The sequence below is a fragment of the Choloepus didactylus genome, chromosome 2 (genome assembly GCF_015220235.1).
Source record: "Choloepus didactylus isolate mChoDid1 chromosome 2, mChoDid1.pri, whole genome shotgun sequence".
Taxonomy (NCBI): domain Eukaryota; kingdom Metazoa; phylum Chordata; class Mammalia; order Pilosa; family Megalonychidae; genus Choloepus; species Choloepus didactylus.
The window spans coordinates 186,968,062-186,995,969 of record NC_051308.1 but is presented as its reverse complement, the minus strand read 5'-3'; the positions used below and the strand labels follow the sequence as shown (position 1 = coordinate 186,995,969).

The following is a 27,908-nucleotide window of genomic DNA, read 5'->3' as shown; positions in this document are numbered from 1 at the left end:
TAAAATTAAATACATGTGTATCCCATTGTTTTGGAATGATAGTTTTTAACATTTTGGGAGGAGGGGACTTAAGGGAAAGGTTTTTTTTTTTCTTCTATCTTTCTGTATTGTTTGAAATGTTGTAAAGAAGTTGTATTATCTTTGTGAATTGAAGAATAACCACAACATACGATAGTTTCATAATCTCTATTTTTTTTTTTTTTTTTTTTTTGAATGTCAATTCTGATCATACAAGCTAGGGCCCGGTAGAGTGGTCTGTCCACCCTTGATCACCTTTCAGAAGTTGTAGAGTCCCAAAAGTCTTTTCTCTGGAAACAGCTCCAAAGGCAGATCCCTGCACATTTCCTGTTTCTCCTCCCAGCTAAAGACATGGAAGGCTGATTGTGATTGGAACCCTCTGCCTCTGCCCTCAGTGCTCCTTCCAGAGACTGTTCCTGAGGCCAGTGTAAAAGGATGAGATGACTAGTGACACTCTGGGCTTTCAGCCAGCATACATTTCCATTTTGCTTAAAGTCTTTTCAGTCTCCCAGATCCTGTGTCTAAAGAATGAGACTTGAAAAATAGAGAAATTAGATTCTATTTCATTTCTAAAGCTTGAACCTTCCATCTTCTTATCACTTGAGCATTTTCCCCAAAATCTATATGAATGCTCTCTCTCGGGTGACCAGGATGGGCACTTTAAATGTCATTAAGTTATGGCATCATTTTTGGGATCTTACCTGCTAAATTCCCATGAGTGAGGGTTTTAGGGATTTCACTCCAACATTTTGGCTAAATGCCAACCTTGCAAATTCTACTCTCTCTCTTGGGTACTGCAGTGTCCATGTCCTTCTTTACCCAAGAGTCAGGTCATTGTCTTTCTTGTTGAAAAGCGAACACTTTCTGCTTCTTCAGCTTTTGTCTTATGGTGGAAGCCTAAGAGAAGGGGCTTCCATTTTATAGTTCCAGATTACCACGTCTCCCCTCTTTAATGCTTACGGATTGGAGTTCACCGTAAATTAAGTTCTAGATTCAAACCTCTGCCCTCAAATTCTGGATGTCCCTCCGGTGCTGGGACTAAATGTCTTTGGGTATTTCCCAGATTTATGTACTAGATTCTGTAAAATTTCCATGTGGAAAAGAGTTCTGGTCCCTGGAAGAAAGTTTAAAAACCGTAGCCTCAATCCATTTCTTCATATATTTAGGATGTTTCTAGTCTTCGGTGAGATATAGGGTAGGAATCTCCCCTCCCTCCCTCCCTCCCTCTTTATTTCTATTTTTCAAAAAAATTTGCCCCCTTAAAGGATCTCATGTACAAAGACCCTGGTCTTTTGAATATTGCCTCTGTACTGTTGAGTGTTGCCTACTAACCCTGACTGAAGAGACACATTGTTGTCTGCTTTCCATATTCCATCTGAAAAATGGTAGGTTGTCAGAACAACAGTGTAGAAGGTGGAGGGTAATTGATAACCACATGAATTCTTTAAACAAAACATGATCAGAGCAAATTCCAGCATATACTTGAAAGCAGGAGAAAAGAAAAAGTTTCAGACAGGTTTCAGACAAACTTGATATTCCCTTTTAAAAAATTAGCTAAAGTTGTAGTTGCTCATAATTTTATTAAAAATCCAGACCAGAGACATTGCCTTTGTTAGACAGTATGTTTGTCATTTCAGCATGTTACATGTGACTCGTGTATCACCCCCTCCTGAGCTCCTGCCTTGTGATCTTGGCAGAGCCCCTACAGGACAGTCTCTGTGGTGCGCCATCGTCTCTAAGTACGAGGCACATGCTAGACACCCGACTCCTGTTGAAGGAATGATCTCCAACCCTCACAGTGTCCCTTGTAGATGGATTTTATGATTTGCATCTACAAAGAAACTGAACTCAGATAATTTAACTTTCCCAAGGCCCTGAAAAGTTTATGTGGGATGGGTCAGCAGTGCACAGAATGGGAACCCAGTTATTGACTCCCAAGACCACACTCCTTTGTAAAACAAAACGAAGAATAAATATTTAAAAAGAACACTTCCAAGATTAAATATATGCTCTTAAAGACAAGTGTGGTGGTGGGGTGGGGAGAAGTATGGAAAACCTTTTTCAAAGGTAAAATATTTGGGGAATTAAAAAAGAAATAATATGCAACTTAGCATTCATTGAAAATAAGCAATTAATTCTACCCTCCGGGGGTGAATTTATGTCTAGCTTATTTGCACATGAAAGTACAAGATTGGCTTCATTTATATGAAAGTAAGACATCTGGTTGGGAAGTAAAAAATTCAGTCAATTACCTGAATCATCTTTCGTCTACATGATGGGAAAGCCCCAGATGTCTTCAGATCACCAGATGTTTGGCATTGTATGGTTAACACCGGAACACAACCTGACTTTTTCATGTTCCAGCCCGCTGTTTTACATCTTGGAGACCCACCCATTGTTAAGAGGCTATTATCATTTTGTAAACCAACAGTTTGCAAATATTAGTCTAGACTAGAGACTAGCATTAGCCCCTGACGAAGTGTTCACTTTTGTAGGATGGAATGAGCAAATAATATCATAAAAGTAAATGAATTTAATTTAAAAGAGTGTCCTTTATTTTGAGATCATCTCCTTCCTACCTTTTTAGTGTTAAAATGTTCTGTCAAATGATGCTGATTATAGATAGGGTTTTGTTTTTAATGAATTAATATAACAAAATAAAACTTCGAGACACCTTTCTTATGTGATGTTTTACTAGATTGTGAAAAAAAGCCTGGAAACCACTAACTTGAATCTTGAAGTGTCTTCAGCAGAATGACAGCTAAAATATTTTCATGTATTTCCCAAATTTGATGTTCCTTCCCCAGAAGTGGGGGGACTCTCCATGGTGGAGCTGTTTACATGGGTCTTGAAAACATTGGTCATTTTTACATTCATGTGTTTTGCTGACAAAATAATAATTTTTCCTTTTGAAACAAACATTTGGTCCTTAAAATAACTACAAAGAGAACACCTTTTGCACTTTAAAAATATTTCACTTTGGAGATATGCTGCAGAGACATGACCACAGGGAGAGACACATTTTTTGTGATGGAAAACTGAATTCCATCACTGTGAATATTTTAACAGCTTTCACAGTTTCTGTGGTTTGCTCTCATTTATCTCTGCATACTGTAACACCAAGGATTTCTTTTCAAGCTTTTTGAACTCAGCCGGAATGAACTGAGTAACCACTATGTGCCAGGCAATGTCCAATTCACCAGGAATATGGAGTCATAACAGCTGTAACAATATCTCACGTTTATTAAACATTTGCCATGTGCCAGATGGCATGCTAAGTGCTTACCTGCATTATCTCTTTGATACTTATAACGGTTCCTGGAGAAAAGCAGCATTACTATAGCCGTTTTATAGGTGAGGATACTGGAGCAGGGAAATTAAATCACTTGCCCAAAGTCACAAGCCCTTTGAGTGGTAAAGCCAGGATCCCCTTCAAGCCTATTCACCTTCCAGATCTGAACTCCTGAGTGCTGTGCTAAACTGCCTGCCTCCTATGCATAAATCTATGAAAAGAGCTCTGCCCTCAAGGCGGATATAATCTAAATTAGAAAAGTGAGGCACAAAGGGAAGAGCCATATGGTACAACCCAATGATGTAATTCCAAGAAAACATGCTGTGGGATTTTAGAGGAAAGAGTGATTAATTGTGATCTACCCAGGAAAGGCTTCTTGGAGTTGGCCTTAGGCTAAGTGAGAACAAAATAGGGAATTGACAACTATCTAGAGAATTAGGTCACTGTGGATGTCAAAGTAGATGATTTCAAAATAAAAAAGACTGCATTTATGCTCTGTATAGTTCAGAATCGACCTCCTACACTGCTGGAATCTGTTGTATTTTTGCCAGCTCTACTGTTCTCCCTGTGACAAGTAGGTCTGGCTTAGGTGAACTTCCTGCTCCAGTTGAGGGGAGGGTGCAGGAAGGCACTGCCACAGCAGGGAGTGCGGAGAAGTGGAGGAAGCCTGCCTGAAAGTCCAGTCTCAACTCTGCTATGACTAGCTAGGTGACCCGGGGGAAGTCACTTCCCTCTCAGAGTTCAGTTTTCTCTGCTGCAGAATGAAGGCATTGAAGTTGATGACCTCTAAGGGCTATTCAAAGTCCATTGTCTCTGTTTTTGGAACCTGTCAAGGAGTATAGAGGGAGGTGCTAGAAGATTCAGCATGCTGGGATTCCATGGACAAGACCCACCAGAGGATCCTCCTGCAGATGAAGCCATCTTCCTTTTCTGTCTACAACAGGCAATACCATCTTGAAATCATTCTCCCGGCTTTAATATCTCCTCCCTCTAATTTGCATGGTATAGTGGAGAGATCCACATTTTGGAGTCAGAGAATCCTGGGTTGAAATACCGACTGTGCCCCTTACCAAATAGATGACTTTGAACAAATTAAGTAACCTTTATGTGCTTTTGCTTCTGCAACTGAACCTTGTGATTTTAATACCAGCCTCATAGAGTTGTTGCTAGGTTTGAGGGTGACAGCAACTGAAAAGTGCCGAAAACAGTGACTAAAAGCCAGTAAGTTTCAAAAAATGGACACTACTACTATTATGATATTTATATACTACTTATCTGCCCACTGACCAATAATAGTTACCAGTTGTTCGTTGGAACAAGTCCAAACCCCTTGGCCTGCTGTCCACCCTTGTTCCCTAGACTCATTCAGCTATAGGGCCTGGGGGTTTTCACCTGTAAGTTTGCCACCAGCCATATCTTGAATCAGACTTGGCCAGGCAAGGAGAATTTGAGAGCCTCTATTCCACAAAAGGTGGTAGCCAAAATGTCTTGCCGCCCTAAGCAGCTGATATGTCCAGTGAGAGGCTTGGGCTTCCTGGGTTAACCATTTTCTAGGCTCATGCCTGGGCTTGCCCCCTGGTTCTTGGTACATTCCATTGTCCCTAATTTAGAGACATGAGAGTGTATTACTGGTGGGATTATATTAGAAAACACATTCCTTGTCCTAGTAGCATGCAAGTGTTAAAGTTAATCCATTCTCTTCTCCTTACTCTCCCAATCGGTACTCACGTGAGTGAGTGAGTGAGTGTGTGTGTGTGTGTGTGTGTGTAGAGGGAAGGGGGGCTAATCTTGTTGTCTAAGCTGATTGATCTGTGCCTTATAGTCTTCTCTTTTTCTCTTAAAAAAAATCTATAAGTTCAGTTGAATAAACATTACTGAGAATTTATTATGCACTAGATACTGCTGGGTGCTGGAGTTGTGGGAAATAAATGCAGAGATAAACAGAGTACAGGTTTTGAACTATTCTCTGTCCAGTGGAGCAGAGGGATGGAGGCATACAGGAGCAAACACAATTAAAACACAACATAAGAGTAATTAAAAATTGGATTAAAAATATACGGCTTGTATGTTAAACACTGACTGTAGGTCAGAATACAAGGTGAGAATATACGACTATATAAAATATAGTCCACACCACAGGGGAACTAATATATATATTAGTTCAGGAGAGATGTTGAATGTGAATAGTGTCTACTAGAAAGGATGCCCTGTTGGGGCCAGGGACCTTATCTAGCTTGTTCCTTAATTCATTTTCAGCCTTAAGACAGTGCCTGACACATAGTAGGTACTCATTAAACATTTAATGAATAATGAATGAAGAGAATATCATCAGAAAGTTTTACAGTTAATCAGTACTTTAAAATAGAATTAAAATCCCAGTTAAAATGAGATTTTCTTCTATAGGCAAATGAAGGAAAATGTGTAAATTCATGTTTTAGAAGATTTCTTTGGACAAGTGACAGAACATGCCAGGTTCAGATTTTTCTTTAATTTCTCAGATTGAATGAACTAACTGGATGTCTGTGATTCCGATTTAGGAGGTTGGATTACTGGACTGTTTCTCAGTTTCACTCAGTCTCTTGTCCCAGTTGTGGTTTCAGGTCCAGAAAACTCCCTGGGCTAACCTTCCCAGGTGAACTGAGATCTCTGTAGAAGAAATTAATTGCTGGGCATAGGTCAAGCCCCTAATTCTGTCCATTCTTTTAAATTAACTGTCAGTAGCCATATCTGCTGGCAGCCATAAGCACATGAATGGTATGTTTTGCTTAGTGAGGGGTCATGCTTCACAAAACTTTGGAACTCCATGAGAATTGAACCAGTTCTTAACAATCTTTGAAACCACCCCAGCACTTGATAGACCTGTGTGAAAAATTAACTGCATATCAACCACTGAATACTTCTAAAAATAACTCCAGCCTATCATTTGGGAGTTTTATGTTCTTGTTTGTGTTTCCACACTATTAAACCAGATTGAATCCGTATTTGGTCTGAATTCTCCCGTTAAGACCCGGCATCGATTAGCATCAACCCAGCCAATCTGGTTTGCTGGTTGTCCTTGGCAGGACCGAGCAGGGGTGGGTGATCCAGTGCTAAGAACCAGGGTCACCTGCAACCCACACCCAAACCTCTCTCTGACATTTCTATGCGCCTCAGCCTTCCTCCTGGATTTCATCTCACTGTAGGAATAGAAAGGAACACAACCTTCCAGTCAATACAACTCCTCACCTCCTCCACCCCTTCTTCCCCCTTCTTCCCCCTTCTTGAAGAGGGTAACAGTTTTGTTGACCATTATAATGCATTTTCTGTTTCCCAGCAATCTACAGTCATTAATTTCTGCTGCTGACGTCAGGAAAGAGGATTATATGTGTGTCTGAAACTGTTCCCAAAGTGCTCATTAGTCATAGATAATTGAAAAACTGGTAGGGGAAGATTTTGTGTAATAGTAGTCCCTGCCTTAGTGGAGGGCCTGCAACCACCAGATAATTGTAGGCTTGGGCTTTTGACTGATCAGCCTGACTCTGCCCATCTGAATGGGAATAAAGTGGAAGGAGCCCAGGAGCCCTCAGTGTGCTGGCTTTTTTACACCCCAAGGTGTAGGTATTCAACAAGATCAAGAACACAGTTGAATTGTCCCTGGGCCTCTTTCCTGCTTTCAGACTGAGGAGCAGGGTTTGGAAAAGGTGCATAGTATTGTCCTTAATTTAATTTTGTTTTTATTTTAACTTCAGCTAGTTTGTTTTAATAACAAAAGAAATGTATGATCATGGATAAAAGAAGCACATATTGTAGAGAAGATTGCCCAGTCCCCACTGTAACAATATTCTGTGTATTTTTCTAAGAATTTTCTGGAAGTTTAAATGTATACATTTTTGTATCTTTTAAAAAATCACAAATGGGATCGTCCTCTGAATACCTTTATGCATCTTACTGTTTTCACTTAATTCTCTTAATTTATCTTGGATTTCCTTCCAAATCCCTACATATAATTCTACGTCATTCCTTTTAAAGGTTATGTGGGATTCTATTGAATAGATGTAACCTTGTTTATTTACCCTGACCAGGTTTAAGGCCAAAAAAAAAAAAAAACTCCTTTTAAAAAGTTACACAAGATATGGAAGTTAAGGTAGAACAATTAGAAATTATAGATTAGTTTTTTAAAAATCACCCATAACATCTATACCCAGAGAAAACCTATTCTCTGTAATTTTTTCCCCCTAGGTATGCATTTTTACAAATAGCTGTTTCTACCTTTTTTGTTGTTGTTCTTCAAATGAAATCATACTCTGCATAATTTTTTATAGCCTGATTTTTCAATTGGCTTGATTTTTTAAAAGATAAACCCTATTTCCCATTCTAACCTTTCTCCACACTACAGATTTATCTTGAAAAACAGATCTGAGTGCTTATAGCCATCAGTTGTCAGGTCTTTATTGCTTCTTACCCTACCATCTCTCTGAGCTTCTTACCCTACCATCTCTCTGGCTCGTCTGTTCTTATTCTCTGGTTGTGCCCTTTGTGCAACCATAATGAATAAACACTTCAAACACTCTTTGCCGTTCAGGTCTTCCTGATGATGGACCTGCTATTAGCTCTCTCTGTCTGGAACTTTCTAGCACTAAAACCAGCTATCTCCCGTTCATCTTTCCAGATCAGGCTCAAATGTCACTTTTGCTCTCCTGAGCCAACCTACCCTGTCCCTCTTCAGTGCTCGAGTAACACCACGTACATTCCACTTTTACAGCACTGCACACGTGTCCTGAGAATCCTGGTTTATTGTCGTCTTTATCCCAGACCACACTGTGAGGTTTTGAGGACAGAGACGCCTCTTTTACTTAGACCTCAGCACCTCAATCTTGGCACAGGTTAGGCAGTAATAAATGTGTACCATTATTACTATTGTTATTGAAATGCTTCTTGTTAAACTATGTGAGCGACTGCAAATCCTGAGGCAATGAAGTCTTGGTTAACTCTGAAAAGACTGATTCTGTGATTAATTAAATTTGATGGCAGAAGAGGGTAAAATAAGGATTATTTCAGGAAGAGCTGTCAAGAGGCACTAAAGATTGCCTCCAGTAGCTCCTCCAGTCCCCTCAAGTCCCCTCAATACACCTCTGACTGATAAACTTAAAAGTGTGATTTCAAGGGGTTGTTTCTTTGAGATTTCTACCAATTCTGTCTTCCTTTTATGCCAAGCTGTTTCTTTTTGGACTCTAGATAAACAACACTCCTTCCTGTTTGGGGTCTAGGAAAATTATTCTTGAAGATTAGAGTTGCAGTTCAAAAGAGAACTGTTCATCTTGTGTATATTTATTTTCACTCCTAAATCACTGAACTGAGGAGAAGGTCTGGCTCAGTGCCCTGGGTTAGGTTCTCTAGAAGCAGATGCTGAAATAGATTTGGGGATATAAGTCATTTATTAGGGATTGCCATCTGTGAAAGGAAGGGACAGTAAGCAAGGCTGAAGGGACAGGAAGCAGAGGGAGAAGTCAAACTGTGATGCAGGCCCCACCAAGCCTTGGCCAGCATAGCAGAGTGTTCTGGAGTGAGTGGTGCCCGTCAGAGCCTTTCTAGTCCTGCTTTGGTCAGTCACCAGTTGCAGGCTGTCCTGGGAATGGCATCACTTTGGCAATGTGGCTCTCTGCCACTGAGGCAGGCCTTGAAGGAGCTGACAGCTGGAGGCTGTCTCCAACTTCACTTCCTGCAGCTAGACAATAAGACCTTCCTTAACAGGGGACTCAGGTGGTGGCATCTCCCCATCTATCATACTTTCCCTATATCCAAGCAACCACCATGCTCTGGCATTTCTTGCTCCTCAAATTCCCTCAATTCTGCCTCTTTTTCTACATCCCAGTTGCCAATGTCTTAGTAAGGGCCACTGAAATAGCTTCACAACTGTTTTCTCTAAACCCAGTTTATTCTCTATTACAGTGCTGCCAAAGTCCTTTAAAACACACACACACAAATCTAAACACCTTGCTCTCTGCTTAATTCTCATGTAGTCACTTAAAGTGGTCTTCATGATTAAGTTCCATCACCTTAGTAAGAACTGTATATCGTAGGATGGAGAACATCTTGACCAAAAGGGGGATGTGAAATGAAATGAAATAAGTTTCAGTGGCTGAGAGATTCCAAAAGGAGCCGAGAGGTCACCATGGTGGGCACTCTTATGCACAATATAGATAACCCTTTTTAGGTTCTAATGAATTGGAATAGCTAGCAGTAAATACCTGAAACTATCAACCTACAACCCAGAACCCTTGAATCCTGAAGATGACTGTATAAAAATGTACCTTATGAGGGGTGACAATGTGATTGAGAAAGCCATGTGGATCACACTCCCCTTTGTGCAGTGTATGGATGGATGAATAGAAAAATGGGGGCAAAAAAAAAAAAAAAAGCACCCAGTGTTCTTTTTTACTTTAATTGTTCTTTTTCACTTTAATTTTTATTCTTATTACTTTTGTGTGTGTGGTAATGAGAATGTTCAAAAATTAATTTTGGTGATGGAAGTACAACTATATGGTGGTACTGTGAACAGTTGATTATACGCTTTGTATGACTGCATGGTATGTGACTATATCTCAATATATTAAATTATTAAAAAAAAAAAAAGGATTGTAAGGCCCTGACTTTCTTTCTAGATTTTCTATCTGTACCCCTCCAATTCCCACCCCTGCATGTGTTCAAGACCACTCTTGCAGTTCCCTCAGGGGCCCCTTCTCCCTTTCTTCTTGGTCTTTGCTTCAGATGTTTCTGCTGAGAAACCTACTGTGGTCCTACAGTACATAGTTTGAACCCAGATCTGGCTGCAAGCCCAGGACTCTCTCTGCCTCATAGAAGTCTGTAATGGTATACTCGGAGCCCAGAGGAGATATAATCAAATTAAGCTGCTCTTACCAGCCAGGGTTTCTTGTGAAAGTACTATACAGAAGACTTGAAAATTACACCCCCTTTTTTTTTTATGTTTGTGAAGATCAGGGCTGAAGGTGAAACCAAGTTTTCATTTAGCTCTTCCTATGAAAATCAACTCTTTAAAAAAAAAGTCTAAATTTAGTGGGCAAGATTTCTAAATGGTACTTTTTAAACATACACAATGCTTGTTCCAAAAATGCTTCTTTTGATCGCTTCAAAAGACTTTTAAAATATCTGTTCTGAAAGGTAATGTAATGAATAAGAGCATGGGCTTTGCTATGAGTTAGAGTGGAACCTATGGCTTGCTTGCACTCCAGCACTCAAGCTGTGTGGAGAACTTGGTTTTCCTCTGTAAACCTCTGTAAATTTCCCCATCCATCTATGCAATGGGGACTGTGATAATACAGTTTTCATAGGGTTATTGTGAGGATTAAATGAGAAAATGCATAATACTTAGCATTTTCAGTCCCTGGCACTGATAAAAAAAGAAAAGTGGTCAGTAAATGAGAGTGATGCCTTTTAGGTGCTAGATACTAGACTTAGTGAGTTAAGAAGCTGTCCAGAGCCGAGGACTGTGCACTCCTCCAAGTGTCTGCTGGCTGGCCTGGGAATGCAGAACAGACCAGAAGCCCTCCTTGCACTCTGCCCCATCCTCTGAGCATCTTAACCTTGTCCTCTAGAGCAGCACTGTCCAATAGAAATAGAATGTGAGACACATATATCACTTTAAATTTCCCAGTTGCTACATTAAAAAAAGTAAAAATAAATAGGTGGAATGAATTTTAGTAAGACATCTTTAATTGAAGAAATCCAAAGTATCATTTCAACATGAAATCAACATAAAGGTTATTTAATGAGATATTTGTTTCTGTATACTAAATCTTTGACATCTGGTGTGTATTTTATACCTAACAGCACATCTCAATCCAGACACTAAATTTTCACTGGAAATGCTTGCTTTAGATTTCATAAAATCACTGTTGAAAAAGTAGATTCACATACCTAAGTTTTTCCAAACATACTTAAAAGTTTTTCAGTAAACAAACTGAATGTATTTTTTTATTTAAATTTAAGTTAAAAAATGAAATAAAATTAAAATTTTAATTCCTCATCACTGTAGCCACATTATAAGTGCTCAACCCACATGTGGCTAATGGCTGCTATATTAGATAGCATAGCCCCAGAGGCTACTCGAGTGGTTTTCAGTCTTCTTCCTCTTCCTCTTCTTGACTAAACCCTTTTTGAGTTCAATTGTAGGTAGAAGCCCAGTACATAGAATGGATTAACAATGGTGTTGCTGAGTTTAGCTGATTGAGTCATTCATTCTCTCTGCCCTTCTAACCTCTACCCTCACCCCCAGAAGCACCTCTGCCCAGTCTGAAGCTCATCATGGAACAGTTAACAAGTACTGTCCTAGTGCCAAACTGCTGACCATACATTCAGAATCCTAGAATCTTGGGGCTCAAAGGGATCTTAATATATATATGGATCAACCCGTACTTCCCCCATTACATTGCAAAAATACTTATAACATTCCTTGGGGGAGAGGAGATCAGGACTCAGTGTCTGTTAAACACCTGGGAGCAGATGGAACATTTCATTCCATTCTGTCTTAGGTTGGTCTCTGTGCCCTGATCTCATCTCCCTGACAGGGCTGGGGCAAGGACTACCTTTTACAGCCCCACAGCTCCCACACAAAGCAAGGCAATCAATAAATTCTTAACTGAAGGCCTCACTGCCTTCAGGAATTCAAGGTCACTTGAGATATCAGGGTTGCTGCATTGCACAACTCCAAAGAACATCATTCAAATTGTATTCTATGGTTGTGCAAGTAGTGGCCCTGTAAATTTTGTAAGGTTTAGTCTGGGCTCTCTTTGCCAGCCACAAAACTTCTAAAAAATTCATTAGAGGGACAGAATGATTCTGTTACCCTCTGATAGGAAGCAGCTACACAAGTAAATTTTATTAACTTTATGTTCATCAAGGACTGTGTGTGTGTATGTTTGAACGTGTGTGTAGTGTGTGTGTGTGTGTGTAAGGTATGCTGGTAGAGCTGCTCTGTCAGGAAGCCCATTGAGAACTGCTTGAGCATCTTAACCTTTTCCTCACGAGTCCACTGTGTTTGGATTCCTTTTGGAGTTTCCCATGAATGGAATTTTCCTCTGGTTTGAATAATGCCTTAGAGTTCCAGGCTTTGTAAAGCACCCCAGAGCAAGTCACCAAGTGAGCATGGCTGCATGGTTTTTATCTTTGTGAAGTTGAGAAACTTCAGGGTGGGGGGAAGCAGAAAGGTTCTCTTAAGAAAACCTTATGTTTTTTTTATGTTTTTTCAAATTGACAGGTGTTTGTTTTTTCTCATGTCTGCTCAGGAAACCAAGTGCTGCCTCCTGGGGTTCCTCTTGGAAATGGGCTCACACCAGAGGCGGCCAAAGACCTTGGCCTTCCTGCTGGGATTGCCGTGGCAGCCTCACTCATTGACGCTCATGCAGGAGGACTAGGTAATGTCTTGCTCCATGCCTATAGCCAATATATCTTCAAATGGAATATTCCTGAAGTCACTGCTTTTCTCTTTTTAAAGCAAAGGTCAAGGACTGGTGATTCAGAATATTATAATGAAAAGCCTTTTAACACTTTTTGCATTAGATAGAATTATATGAATTTTCATCAAAAATATAATTTATTTATAATTGTTAATTTCTCTACACAGAATAATAGAAACAATGAAGTGAATAAATGTCTCGATGATTATTTGGTTTACTGAAAATTCATGAGAGATAGGTTAACATCCAACTAACTTGTGTGATGACAGTGTACATACCTACGCTTTTTCCGAAGGTACTCTCAAACCCTTATAAGATTTATTTTCATAGTATTTTGGATTTACATCCTAGATGCAGTTGATTGATTATAGTCTTGATTTTATCTCCTGAATAACTCTCAAACCTGTCATTTATGCATTCATTCATTTATTCATCAGAAACTCATTGAGCATTTACTGTGTCCCAGCCATGATGCTGGGATCAGTGAATTTAAAACAAAAACAAGGTTCTCTTCCCACATTGAAATTCTAATGGGGGGAGGGGACAAACGGTAAAACAAGGAATTACAGTAAAGTATGATTACTCTATCTTCTTCCTCATCCCTATGGTAATTTTGTTGTTCAGATCTCATTTTCACTCACTTTAATTACAGCTACATCTTTTTTTTTCTTAGCCTTTCTAACTTTTTTTAAACAATGGCTCATAATTCATGAGATCAGTTTAGTAGACCATGACAATTGAGTTTTTGCAATACAATGGAATAAGAATAGAACAGAATAGAAAACGTCAGAGTGTATCTCACATAGTAAGGATAAGTACTGTTTTGTGGAATTTATGTTTCCATTCTTTGTGTAATGTACAGGTGTATACTAGGCCATGATGAAAATGATTTTTTTCCTATGGATCATGGTAAAAATTTTTGAAAGATATTCCAGTTTGTACTTCAATATTACACCAATACTTATCTTTCTGATATGTTCATCTGATCATGCTCCCAGAATCCTGTCTGAGCATTTATACCACCATGTTTTTGCACATGTGTTTCTCTGCCCAGAATGATTGGGCCTGCACTTCTTCAGGTGTCTGGCTCCCTGCTCTAACTTGAAAACCCGTCTCAGATTGTTTCTCCTTTGCATAGCCTTCTATGAATCACTCAGGCTGATTTAGGGATTCTTTAAATTGTGCTCCCTTCAACTCTTTTACCTGCCCTTTATTAAAGAAATGATCTCACTGTGTTATAATTACTGATTTATCTATGTGTCTTTTCCACTAGACAATGAGCTCCTTGAGGGCAAGGACATTATATTATTATTTTTGTATCTTCTGTGCCGAGCCATGTGCCATGTGTGTTTGGTAAGTTTATTAAATGAATAAAGTTGTGTTAAGGCAAGAATAAGGTGAAATGGCCTTAACCTGTAGATAAAGGTTACTTTTTTTCCTTATATGGCAGATTGATTAAACATTGCCATGTTCTTGTACCTGGTCCGTGGACTTTCAGAAGCGGCATAGCTCTTACTGCTCTGTGAGCATGTCTGTCCTTTTCATCTTTATGTCTTCAGGAGCTGTCATGGGCCTGAGAAATAGTGAATAACCAGCAATGCATATGGGTTGAATGAATGGTGTATAGTCCTGATTACAGGCATTGAAGTTTCTCTCCAAGCACTTTTCAATATGAGCAGTGTTTGCCTTTGATTGGAATGTCATGATTTTGGTTTTTAAATACAAGCACAGAAAGAACTTGTGGTCTAGACAGACATGGAGTGTTCCTGTCCCCTAGCAATCCTGACATTACGTATCAGCTTTGAGGCCAGAGAAGCTTTCTCCATCATGCTTTTTCAGTTATCCCTGGGGTGAAACTCTCAATCATCCACCCCCACCCAGATGACAGGCACTTGGCTCAGACCACCAAATGCTGGAAGAAAGAGAGCCCACCTTGGGAAGCCTCAGGCTCCCTGATCTCCTTGTCAGTTTCCCAGACCTCCCCAAGAGATATGCCAAAGCACTCTTTTTGTTTCTGCCAAGGACTCTCTGCATCTTCCAGCAGGGAAGCTTCCCTCCTTTATGGCACCTAGAGCTTGCAGACATTCGGAGAGTATTTGTTGAATTGCACCAGGAGGAATTGAGGCCATTAAACGACCCCCCTCTTTTCCTAGATCACAGAAATTTTACCCTTAGAAGCTTTGATTTATACCTTTTGTTCCATGTTAAAATAAAAAGGCTCTTGAGTTAGTGAGTTTTCCCAGCATTTTCCAAAAGCAAGTTTTTTGAGTGGAAAGATAAAATAAGGACATTGCTTTCCTGAAGGGCTGAGCTTAAGTTCTAGCAGTAGCTCAGAAGAGCACAGGAAGGGAATTCTCAGTGATTGCAGGATAGTAAAGACTTTCTTAACAATTTTGACCTGGTTTTATACTTTTTCCACCTCTCCTCTCCTCTTCATTTTTTTTAAATTCTATTTTATTGAGATATATTCACATACCATACAATCATCCAAAGTGTACAATCAGTTGTTCATGGTACCATCATATAGTTGTACATTCATCACCCCAATCTATTTTTTGAACATTTTCCTTGTACCAGAAAAAGTGAAAATAAGAATAAAAAATAAAAATAAAAAAGAACACCCAAATCATTCTCCCCTCCCTATTTTTCATTTAGTTTTGTGGTCCCATTTTTTTGCTTATCCATCCGTACACTGGATAAAGGGAGTGTGTTCCATAAGGCTTTCACAATCACCCTGTCACCTCTTGTAGGCTACATTGCTGTACAATCGTCTTCAAGAGTTAACGCTACTAGCTTGCAGTTTGATAGTTTAAGGTATTTACTTCTAGCTATTCCAATGCATTAAAACCTAAAAAGAGGTATCTATATAGTGAATAAGAGTGCCCACCAGAGTGACCTCTCGACTCCATTTGGAATCTCTCAGCCACTGAAACTTTATTTCGTTTCATTTCGCATCCCCCTTTTGGTTAAGAAAATGTTCTCAGTTCCATGATGTTGGTTCCAGATTCATCCCCGGGAATCATATCCCGCGTTGCCAGGGAGATTTATACCCCTGGGAGTCAGATCCCACGTAGGAGGGACGGCAGGGAGGGCAGTGAGCTCACCCGTCAAGTTGTCTTAGCTGGAGAGAGAGGGCCACATCTGAGCAACAAAGAGGTACCCAGGGAGAGACACTTAGGCACAATTATAAGCAGGTTTAGCCTCTCCTTTGCAGTAATGAGCTTCGTAATGGCAAGTCCCATGATAGAGGGCTCAGCACATCAAACCGACAGTCCTCAATGTTTGTGAGAACATCAGCAACAGTCCAGGTGAGAAAACCCAACACCTCTGCATTTTCCCCCAGCTCCTCAGGCAGGTGCTGCCTATATATTATTATTCTCTGTCCAGATTACTTTCTCTCCCCTTCATTTTTATGCCCAATTCAAGATTCAAATGTCTGGGAAAAAAGAGGAGGACTGGAAGCAAATATTCCTTCCTATTTCCTACTTTCCTAGGTCCCTATCAGGATGTGGAAGAGAACAGAGTACTGAAACCATTGAAAAGGTCATTGTGATGGTTTGAAGTTATATATAACCTAGAAGAGATCATGTTCTTTTAATCCATTCTTGTGGGTGTAGACCTATTGTGGGTGGTGCCTTTTGATTAGGTTATTTCCATTGAGCTGTGACCTGGCCCATTCAAGGTGTGTCTTAATCCTCTTACTAGCATCCTTTATAAGAGGATAAAAGACAGAAAAAAAGTCTCAGAGAAGTTGAGAGAGAAGGACACCCAGAGAAGGTGAGAGAGACAGAAGCTAAAAGAGAGAAACACACAGAAGTTCAGAGAGGAAGCCATTGAAGTCAGGAGCTGTAAGCAACAAAACCTGGGAGAAAAGGACTGGTGGACGTTACCATGTGCCTTGCTGTCGGACAGAGGAGCCCAAGCTCACTGGTAGCCAGTCTTCGGGGAGAAGGTATTGTCCTATTGATGCCTTAATTTGGACATTTTCATGGCCTTAGAACCATAAACTTGTAAGCTAGTAAATTCCCATTGTTAAAAGCCAGTCCATTTCTGGTATACTGCATTTCATCAGCTTTAGCAAACTAAAACAGTCATGTGCCCATTCAATCATGTATTCATTAAAGATATATATTGAGTGCTGGCAAACTTATCAGTTATTACTGGTCTAGGCAGGGATTATTAGTAGTAAACAAATCAGATAAAGCCCCACCCCTTTTGGAGAGGAAATTCTGGTTGTTTCCCCTGGCCTGCATGTTTTTAGCTTAATAATGTTGGTTTGGAACGACTAACCTGCTGAGAGATGTTGCAATGCTGTACTAAAGAGCTTTTAACATGGAGTCTGAAGATCTGGATTGGAATCCCTACTCTGCCTTACTGTATATCTTGGGCCAAATATTGCAACTCTCACAACACTTGTTTCCTCTTCTGTAATAAGAGACAACAATGCCTTCCTCACAGGGTTGTTATGGGAACTAATAATAAAAATAGGTGAAGCAGCTAACAATATCTGGCACATAGCCAGCACATGGTAATCATTTCTCTCTCTCTGGTTTTCTCTCTCTGGAACCACAATGAGTGGCACAAAGTAGCAGCATCCTAAATGGAAGTTCTCTGAATTACTACCCTGGTAAGAAGTTTCTACCAGAAAAGCTCTCTTCCCTTTGGATAAGCAGTTGGAGAAGAATGTGAGGCCTCTGGACTCCATCTGCCTTACCCAAAATCTGCCCTAATTTTCTTTCTCCAGTTCTCTGTAATGGAATGCAGGGAATCACTACTTTAAGTTTCAGTATAGGTTGAAGATAGAAACAGCTTCAAGAAATGGATAAATGAACTCCATGCTAGGAGATCCTGGATGTCACTGTAAGAACCCAGCTTTGAAAGTCAGGAATGAATGTTATCCACACCCCTCAGAAAATGATGGTCCCTTCAAGGGTTGACTTGGCCTGAGCTACTTTGGATCCCAGGTTCTGACTAGTAGGAAGGGTTAGTGCTGTGCTTTGGAGAAATACTCCTTGACTCTTATTCCTAAGAAAAGACTAGATTGGAGGATGAAGATCAAAAATGCTTTTTTAAGTTCTGGAAAAGAGGAAGAAGGATTCTGTGGGAATAAAAATCAAATTTAAAAGAACATTTTGTTCTTAAGGTGCTGGTTAGTAAGTTCTCCAACAGACAGCCAGAAGATAGGAGTAGTTCTGTTTGCACTTTGTGGGGGTGGTTCTGGCCAGGGCTCCTGCTGCTGATATTTTTCCAGCTTATAAAAATAGCATTAACTTTGTTCCAGGTCTGTTCTTGGCTGCAGCACCCCAACTGTCCTGAAAGGCAATAACAACCTGATATCAATCTCAGACCCCTTTCCTCCCACTTGCTCTTATGTCTCTGACAAACTCCTGATTACCCATCAAATCTAGCGTCTAGTGCCTTTTCCTCTGGAAAGCCTTCCCTGACTCTCCCAAGCTGGCTTAAGTACTCTTTCCTCTTTGATCCTACTATGTCTTGTACTTGCCTCTATTATTGCTCATATTATCCAGTTTTGTGCCACTTGAGTTCCACTTCATTTATTCTCATCCACTAGTTTGTGAACTCTTCAAGAGAAAGCACTGTGACATTATATCCTTATATCCTCAGCAGCTAGCACAGTGCTTTGTTCATGGGGGACCCATAACACTTGTATAGTTAGTGAATGAATGAATGAATGAATGAATGGCATTCTCTCAGTGAGCAAAGAATACTATAATTGAGAGATGCAGTAACCTCTTTGTTACAGAAGCTGTTGTCCCTGTACAGTAGATTTACCTTGCCAACTTCTCCATGAAGCAAAGGAGTCTGATTTGAGCACTCTGTGATCCACTTCTAAATGTCTGGAAATCTGTGTCTTTTGTGCTCGTATCACATTAATAGGTCTTGGCCAGGATCAAACTTTATGCCTTGGTTTAGCATGAGTCTTTGATTCCGGATACTAGATAGTTTACCAGATGTTGAATTGGCTTAAATTGCTAATCTGAGTTTCAGAGTCAAACAAAAAAAAAAAAAAAAAAAGGAAAAAGATTTTTAGGTGTTTTTTTGTTTCTTTTTGTTTTTTAATTAAATGGCAGAGTAATTGATTTAGCCAGTCTTGCAAAAAGAGCTTCTGGTCCATGCCCTCCTAGAACAATAAAATAATACCAGTTTCTTATCTCACTATTAATCAGTGTTTGAGAAGAGAAGGTGCAATTTTAGATAACTTGATATTTAAACTATTACATATACAAAATGCAACATATTTGACCAAGAAATATATTTATTATCAATTTTCACTTGCATTTGTAAGCTTTAGGCTTATGAAGCATATCATCTGTGTTCTCTGTGGAACTTTGTGGTGAAGATACAGAAGGTATATATACCACAGGGAACAGCTGAGTTTCAGAGTGAATTAGTTGTAGGTCTAGGAATAGATCTTAATCTGTTATTTCACACTTAATTCTCAAAGAACTTCATAATACTATGATGGTGTTCCATTTATCAAGTAAAGCAATTCAGGCTCACAAAGGCTAAGTGATTTGCCTAAAGTCACATACTTAGTAAATGGTAGATGCATGATTTAAATCCATGCCATCTGGTTCCAGAACTCACATTTCTAATCACTGTGCTGTATAGAATGACATATCTATTAGAATGTGATTCTATCTACTATTGAATTTGGCCCTTAAAATATTATCTAAGCAGGTGACAAATCTTGAGAAAAAGTATTTCAATAAATACTTATTGATGACTCACTTTACTAGTTGATTTATTATATGAATAAGAGAGAGGATTAGACTTCAGGGAATTTATATTCTAGTAAAGAAAAGGAAATAAGCCATCACAGTTACATGTGCCAAGTATGGGGGGTAAAAACAGAATCTGTCCAAAACTGAGACTTGAAGAATTTTAAAAGGATGCCTAGAGGATGTGATGTCTGGTAATGGAATTGCAACATTTCCTGCCTGTGCCAGTTTGAATGTATTATGTCCCCCGAAATGCCATTATCTTTGATGTAGTCTCGTGTGGCCAGAGGTATCAGTGTTGATTAGATTGTAGTTCTTTGAGGTTTCCATGGAGATGTGCCCCACCCAATTGTGGGTGATGACCCTGATTGGATAATTTCCGTGGAGGTGTGGCCCCGCCCATTCAACGTGGGCCTTGATTAGTTTGCTGGAGCACTATATAAGCTCAGACAGAAGGAGCGAGCTTGCTGCAGCCAAGAGGGACACTTTGAAGAATGCACAGTAGCCAAGAGAGGAACTGCAGTTTACAGAGACATTTTGGAGATGGCTTTTGAAAGCAGACTTTTGCTCTGGAGAAGCCAAGAGAGGACAAATGCCCCAAGAGCAACTGAGAGTGACATTTTGAAGAGAAACTGAAGCCTAGAGAGGAACGTCCTGGGAGAAAGCCATTTTGAAACCAGAACTCCGGAGCAGTTGCCAGCCACGTGCCTTCCCAGCTAGCAGTGGTTTTCTGGACACCACTGGCCATCCTTTAGTGTAGGTACCCGATTGTTGATGTGTTACCTTGGACACTTTATGGCCTTAAGGTTGTAACTGTGTAACCAAATAAACCCCCTTTTATAAAAGCCAATCTGTTTCTGGTGTTTTGCATTCCGGCAGCATTAGCAAACTAGAACACTGCCCTATCATTTCTTCTTGTTAAAGTGGAATTCCTTTACTCATTGTAACTTTTAAACTTCAGTTTAGGCTCTATTCCTAATAATAATAATAATAATGGTAATAATAATATCAACATCATCAGTAACTATGAGAACCACGACTTGTTGGTACTATTACTATTATGACCATTTCCTACATATTTTCTGTGTGTCATGTACTCTGCCTGACATTTCCCATACTTTATCTCTTGTTCCTCACAGTAATTCTGCAAGGTAGATGTTATTTCCTATTCTGTATGTGAGGAAATTGAAGGCCGAGAAAGTAAGTAACTTTTCCACAATCATGTAACTAGTGTCATAGCCAGCATTTGAAGTTGAGTCTGACTCCAAAGCTCATGTTCTTTTTCTCTATTCCAGTGGTTCACAACCAGGGATGATTTTACCCCATGGGGGACATTTGAAAATACCCAGAGATATTTTTGGTGAGGGAACGGGGGTGTATTGGCATCTATATGGGTAGAGGCCAGGGATGCTGCTAAATACCCAGTAATGTACAGGACCACCCTCGATAGCTGAGAATTATCTGGCTTAAAATGTCAGTATCACTAAGGATGAGAAACCTTGGTCTATACTGAAACACCTCTAATGATATTATTTTCCTTCATCAATTTAGTGTATTGGCATTAGCCCCTTTCTATAGAAGTCAAAAAGCAGTCAAAAATCAGGATTTTGCTAATATATTAATGCTTTCTCAAAAATATTTCATGAGATTAACTCTTCAGTGAAAATAGATTTGAGATGAGAAAATCGAAGTGAAGCTTAAGGAGTAGGGAGTACGAGTTTCCCTCCCCCTTCCTCCTATCTATCTTACTAAGACACAAGCCACGCTAGATCCCTTGTCCTTTCAACATGTCATGTGCATTTTGCCTCCTTGTCTTTGCTCGAGCTGTTGGCTCTGTGTGGGGAGGCCTCCTCTCCCTCCCCATCAGGCAATCCCATTCATCCTTCAGCACTCAGTTTAAATTTTACTCTACAATGAAGAATTCTCTGAACTCAATCCCATTCCTAGAAAAAAATGAATCACTCCCTACTCTGTGTTTCTGCAACACTTTGCACCTATTGCAGTATTTTAGTTTTCACACTAAATCATAGGTATCCTTGTGCCCTCATCATCCAGTATAGAACCCATATAGTCAGTCCTCAGTAAATCAGTGAGTTAAGATAATAGATGCGAGAGGATTTTGAAAAATTGAAAACGGATTGCGGGAGCCTTTAAAATATAATTCGTAGGCCCCACCCTGCCAGAGATTCTGAGACTGAATGTCTGGGTTGGGGCCCTGAAAAGTAGTTATTAGTGTGGAAGGTGTCACCTGGTACCCAAAGGAGACAACCTGGGGAGACAGGTTGGCAGTGGGCACAGAGGTCAGAAGCAGTAGTGAGGCACAAGTGCCAAATAGGCAGATCAGACCAAACCAGATCCGTGCTGAGAAGGCTTGTCAGACCCAGGTGTGGGCCAAGAGACAGGGGCGGGAAGAAGCTTATCCCAAAAGAAAGAGAAGATGGATCCAAAGAGGCAGACCATCTGCAAGAAATGGAGGGGGATTAGAAAAGAAGATAAAGTCACACTGGGGAATCTGGAAGGGGAAAAGTGGTGTCAGTGCCCAAGCAGATAGAGCAGGGACAAGTGTGGGAGTTCCTGGATGCAGATCAGAAGCTGGGAGGAGGAATTTGCTAATGTGATTTCGAGTTTATTATTTTAAGTTGAGGTTTCGTTTAATGAGAACCACTGCTGCTTGAGGCCTCGGCAGCTTTGTGAACTGGGGCTGCAGCCCATGTGGTGGAGGGGCAGAGAGGAAATGTGGGGGAAGGATAACTTTGAGTTTCCTGTTCGCAGGCCCTGAGGCTTTCTCGGAGGACTGTTTCTCTGGACTGCACAGGAGTGGCCTTAGCCGGAAGACCAGTCTTTTGCCCTGTGGACAGAAAGCCTGGGAGGGATCCAGGGCTTTGGGGCTGCAGCCGGCCTCCTCTAGGCCACCCTGCTCTAAATCCTTTGCCACACAATTTAGGATATACAGCCATGAGCCTGCCAGGAAATCATAACATTTTTGGTTTGATAACACTCTTTTGTTTGGCTAATGAATAACCATATGCTTTAGAACTGAAAGGTTGCTCAAAAATTTTCTTTGCCAAATTCAATTTGTGGATGAGAAAACTGAGGCCCAGAAAAAAAATGTCACCCAAGGTTACCCCAGCAAATAATGTTAGAGTTGAAGTTAGAATCCGAGCCTCAGAATTCACCCAGGGTTTTCTTTCCCTATTATGCTTCACTATCTCCAAATTAGGAAAATGGAATGATTCATTACATGCTCTTCCATTCTCCACTTTGTATCCCATTTACTGGCTACAGTCAATGTCAGGGATGCCTGTTAAGTAGGGAAATAGTTGTTCTAAGCCACACATGAAGAAGTCTGTTTTGTCATCACAAACTACACTAAGCTCTAAAGACTCTCCCTCATAAGCTGGTAATAATAAAACAGCTGATTTTCAAGTTCTTCCCTAACAGCTCAAAAGTAGTTATTTTTATAGTAATTACAGTTACGCAGTACCAAGCATTGTGCTGGGTACCTTAATATTAACTATCGTCAGCTCACAACCACACTGTGAGTACCATTATTTTCTAAATTTTCCATAGAAGGAAATCAAGGTTAAATAACTTGCTCAAGGTGACACTTTAATAAATGGTAAAGCTGCGTTCTAAGTACATGTCTTTCTGACTCCAGGCCTATGTGTAACTTTGTGCATCTCTAGATATATCTGTGCCTTTACTTACTTCTAGGAAAGTATTTTTCTGGATCCATTTTATGTAAGTGAGATTTAAGGTCCAGAGGACAGAAGTGACTTAATAAAGAAGCAATAATGCAGCTCAGTGGTCTGGGCTCCTTCAATGGTAAGGAATATAGTTTTCATGATTAGACCAGACCAGCAGTAGGATACATAACTATTTTTGACTATGTGGTAGAGAAATCAATAACATTAATGTCAATACTTTCTTTGGTTGGATAGTGCCTTACCGTTTTTAAATAACTACCCCAGGAGCAAAGAAAGAATTTTTACCCCCCTTTAGTGGTGGAGAAAACTGACACCCCAGGATGTGAAAGGATTTGTCTTAAGATTACAGGACCAGCAAGGGCTGAATCTAAGACTCAATCCCTGATCTGTCTGCCTTTCCTGTTTCTTTAGTTCTGGTCCAGTGCAGCTTTTGCATCAAACAACAAAACAATGCTACCTAGTCATTGGAACAGACTTTCTTTACACAGCATGGATTCCTGTGGCCAGAACCCCAGATTTAGAGCAAATCGCGGATTAATTCTTCACCTCCAGAACCTTATCCAATATACAGAGGAAATTTTTTAGCCAGAAGGTTCTACTTATTCTCACGTATATTAAAACATGACTGAGAAGATGAGCTGCTATTTTCCTTTGCTGAGCTTGGGAACAAAAACAAAAACACACAGAATAACCCAGGCCAGGTTCTGTCACTGCCAACCACCTGTTAAAGGACTTTTCACTCCAAGTTCAGAAGGTAGAAGACTGCTAGAAAAGTGCTTGTTCGGAGGCCGAGTCTAATATTGCACTTGTGTCACTGGCTGTGAGAGTAGGCTCAGGCTCACCCCAAAGATCTCCTGTTTTTCATGGCACAGAAACTCAGCACATGGTCTTTCAAATCCATATAATATCCCTGATCACTAATGTTTACTTTGGGGCTTGTGCATCCACAGCTGTTGGTGGGAAAATGCACTTCTCCAGTTATCTCCCCCCCCAAGAGGCCTCACGTGTGAATTGCTAGCTGCTTCCTAATCATCTCTCCATATGCCTGGTTAATTTCTTTTTTATTTTTATTTTCCTTTTTCTTAACTATGCACTTATACAAGTCATTGTAAATAGAAAAGAGAACAGATTTTTTTGATTTCTCTAGAATGGAGGTCTTGAGCATTGCCTCATGGCACCCTACAACCAATATAGATGTCTAGAAGAATTAAGAAGGAAATTTTCTTGGAGTATAGAAAAATCACACTAGTCTCCCTTTATATCATTCAACAGCATCTTCCCCACCCCTCCTTTTACTGACTCTAATCCTTATATAGGCTTCATACTGTGACACTGATATAAGAATTTGCCTCTCCGAGGACAATGAAAATGAAATAATCTTGAGGTAACGCATAGTAGTTAAGAACACATAACTGATTTAGATCCTGTCTTCACCTGTTGTCTCTGTGACCTTGGGAAGTCACCTGACTCTGTTCCTCAGTGTACCCATCTGTGAAATGGGAATAATAATAGTACCTACCTCATAGAGTTTGAAGATTAAATGAACTAATATCTATAAAACACTTAGAACAATGCCTGGCAATATTCCATATGATTAGCTATGATTATTATCTCCACAGAGTCACATTTTGAATGATAGCAATGAACAAGAGAAGTAAAAAAAAAAGACAACATTCATTCATCTAGCAAGTATGTGGCAGGCATTGTTTTAGGTGCGTTGGAGATAGTGGTTGTTTTGTTTGGCTAAAGCTGCCAGAATGCAGTATACCAGATATGGGTTGGCTTTTACACTGGGGATTTATTAGCTTTCAAGTATACAGTTCTAAGTCTGTGGAATGTCCAAATTAAGGCATCAACAGGACAATAACTTCTCCCCAAAGAAAGGCTATCAGTGGTCATCAGCTCTTCTTTAACATGGCAACGTGTGCTGGTCTCTCCCTTTTCTCCTCGGTTTTGTTACTTCCAGCTTCTGGCTGCAGTGGCCTCCTCTCTGAGCCTCTGTGTATCTTCTTGTCTCTCACCTTCTCTGGGGCCTTTTCTGTGTGCTTCTCTTTCTCTTTGTATTTTTCTTCTTAAAAAGTACTCTAGTAAGAAGGCTAAGACCCACCTTGAGTGAGGTGGATTATATCTCAATTGAAATAGCCTTATCAAAAGGTCCTACCTACAATATATCTACACCCACAGGAATGCATTAAATCTAAGGACATGATCTTTTCTGGGGTCATAAAACCTCCAAACTACCACAGTGGTAAAGAAAGCAAAATCCCTGTTCTCACAGACTTTTTGTCATACTAGGGGAGTTCATAAACATATACATACATATGTATATATATTTATATGTATGTGTATGTGTGTATACGTGTACTTTGTGTGTATGTGTGTGCACTTGCGTATTCATGCACGTGTGTATTAATCTTTGTGTCTGCAAGTGTATGTTTACATGTATGTGCATATGTATCCATGCATCCATATGTGAATGTATATATGCATATTTCTTAGTTTCTTAGGGATGCCATGACAAAGTAGCAAAAATTGGGTGGCTTGATATAGCAGAAATTAATTGTTTCACAGTTCTGGAAGCTAGAAGTCTGAAATCATGGAGTCAGCAGGGCCATGCTTCCACTAAAGTTTGTAGGAAACAGTATGTTCCATGCCTTTCTCCTGGCTTCTAGCAGTAGTTTGCCAGCATTTTCATGGCATTCTTGGCCTCAGTTGTCACCCTTCTATCTGTCTGTCTGTGTGCAGATTCCCTTTTTGATTAAGGATATCAGTCATATTGGATTAAGGGCCTACCTTGCTTGACTGTGACCATATTTTAACTTGCCTAATTCCATCTGTAGCAACCTATTTCAAAATAAGGTCACATTCTGAGGTATTGGGGATTAGAATTCCAACATATCCTTTGGGGAGGCACAATTCACTTGTAAGTGTACATGTATGTATGTGTCTATATTGTGCATGTATTTTGAATGTCTGTACATGTGCATACATGTGCAGTGTGTTTAACATGCATATGTGTTTGTGCATATGTGTTTCTGTGTGTTTGCATGTGCATATATTTGTAGATATGCATGTATTTGTGTTTGCTTGTAGAATGTGCTTATCAGTATGCATGTATGTGCACGGTTTGTATATATGTGCATGTATGTGTACAAATGTGTTTCTGTATATACATGCTTTAGGCTTTTGTGAACATTTGCACACACACACACATTTATATCTCTGCATATGCATGTATGTATGCATCTGTTTATGCATGCACGTATATATGTGTTTGTGTGTGTATCTGCATATATGTTTGTATGTGTGAGTGTATTTATGTGTGTATTTGTGCACATGCATGTGTGTGTATATCAGGTACTACTAAGTATTATGAGGACAAACATGCCTGTGTGAAGTGATCAAGAGTGCAAAGAGATGCTCCTGTCCTGTAGAGATCAGGAAAGTTTAGTCCAGAGTGATGACATTTCAGAAAACAGACCTCAGTAAAGTGAAGGAATGTTTTATGATTTTAGGAAACAAGGCAGAGATTAATTCAATCAGAAAATATTTGCTGGGACCATACTTTGCCTCACACACCATGTTAGGCCCTGGAGATACCAGGATGAAGATGACCCAGTCCCTTCTTCAGAGGAGGTCAGCAATTAGTGGGGGAAACAGCCCTATAGACAGAAAAATCTCAATGCAAGCTGCACAACACTGCTTTTCCAAGATGTGAAGTAAGTGCTGCAGGAACACAGATCAACCAGCTCTGCCAGGATAGGCAGCGAGGAAGCATCACCTAGGAGGTGAAAATTGGGATAAGCATTTCAGGAAGTGGGAACAGAATGTGCAAAGGCACATGTGTGAAAAGGCCTAGCTTAATGAAAGCATTTCAGTGTGGCAAAGTCGCTGCTCAAGTGTGTGAGGGAGCAGTGAGAGATGGCCAGGAGACAGAGCCTGAGTAGCCCAGTATGGGCTCTGGACCAGACTGCGTGGGTTCAAATCCCAGCTTTGTCACTTACTGGCAACTTACTTCCCTGCTCTGTGCCTCAGATTTCTCTTCTATAAATGGGGATGAGGGTAGTACCTCCTAGGTTATTGCATAGATGCCTTTCACTTGACACATGGTGAGAATGCAAATTTAGCTATTCAGGTTGAAAGTTTGATTGTAGTAGGTCAATAATTCTAAGCAAAGGAATTTGGATGCTAAAATTAAGTTGGATCAACACTATTCAAATGGCTTCCTCACCACTGATTTTTCTTGTTTGTTTTTCTTTTTTTCCCCTGGAGTAGTTATAAGGTTACAGGAAAATCACGCAGAAAATACAGAGTTCCCATATAACACTCCACACATTTTTCCCTATTATTAACATTTTGCATTGCTATGGTAGTTTTGTTAAAATGATGAAACAAAATTATTGTAAGTCTGCTATTAACTATAACCCATAGTTTATATTAGGGCTCACTTTTTCTGTTGCACAGTTTTTAAAATTTTTTATTCTGGCAATATATAAACCTAAAATTTCCCATTTTAACCACTTTAAAGTATACATTCAGTAGTGTTAATTATATTCACAATGTTGTGCTACCATCTCCACTATCCATTTCCAAAACTTTTCCATCACACGAAACAGAAACTCTGTACCAATTAAGCATTAACTCCCCATTCCCTACCCCCATCAACCTTGGTAACTGGTATTCTAATTTCTGATTC

General features: G+C 39.9%; 1 protein-coding gene across 9 annotated transcripts in view; it reads left to right on the top strand.

Annotated features, from left to right (window-relative positions):
- Positions 1–27,908, top strand: part of FGGY (FGGY carbohydrate kinase domain containing) — a 472,286-nt gene that overhangs the window by 233,982 nt on the left and 210,396 nt on the right. For all 9 annotated transcript variants that reach the window (XM_037827092.1, XM_037827091.1, XM_037827085.1 and 6 more), the window contains one exon: positions 12,592–12,720. In XM_037827092.1, the coding sequence (XP_037683020.1) occupies positions 12,592–12,720 (129 nt within the window). The remainder of the gene's footprint in view (positions 1–12,591; positions 12,721–27,908) is intronic.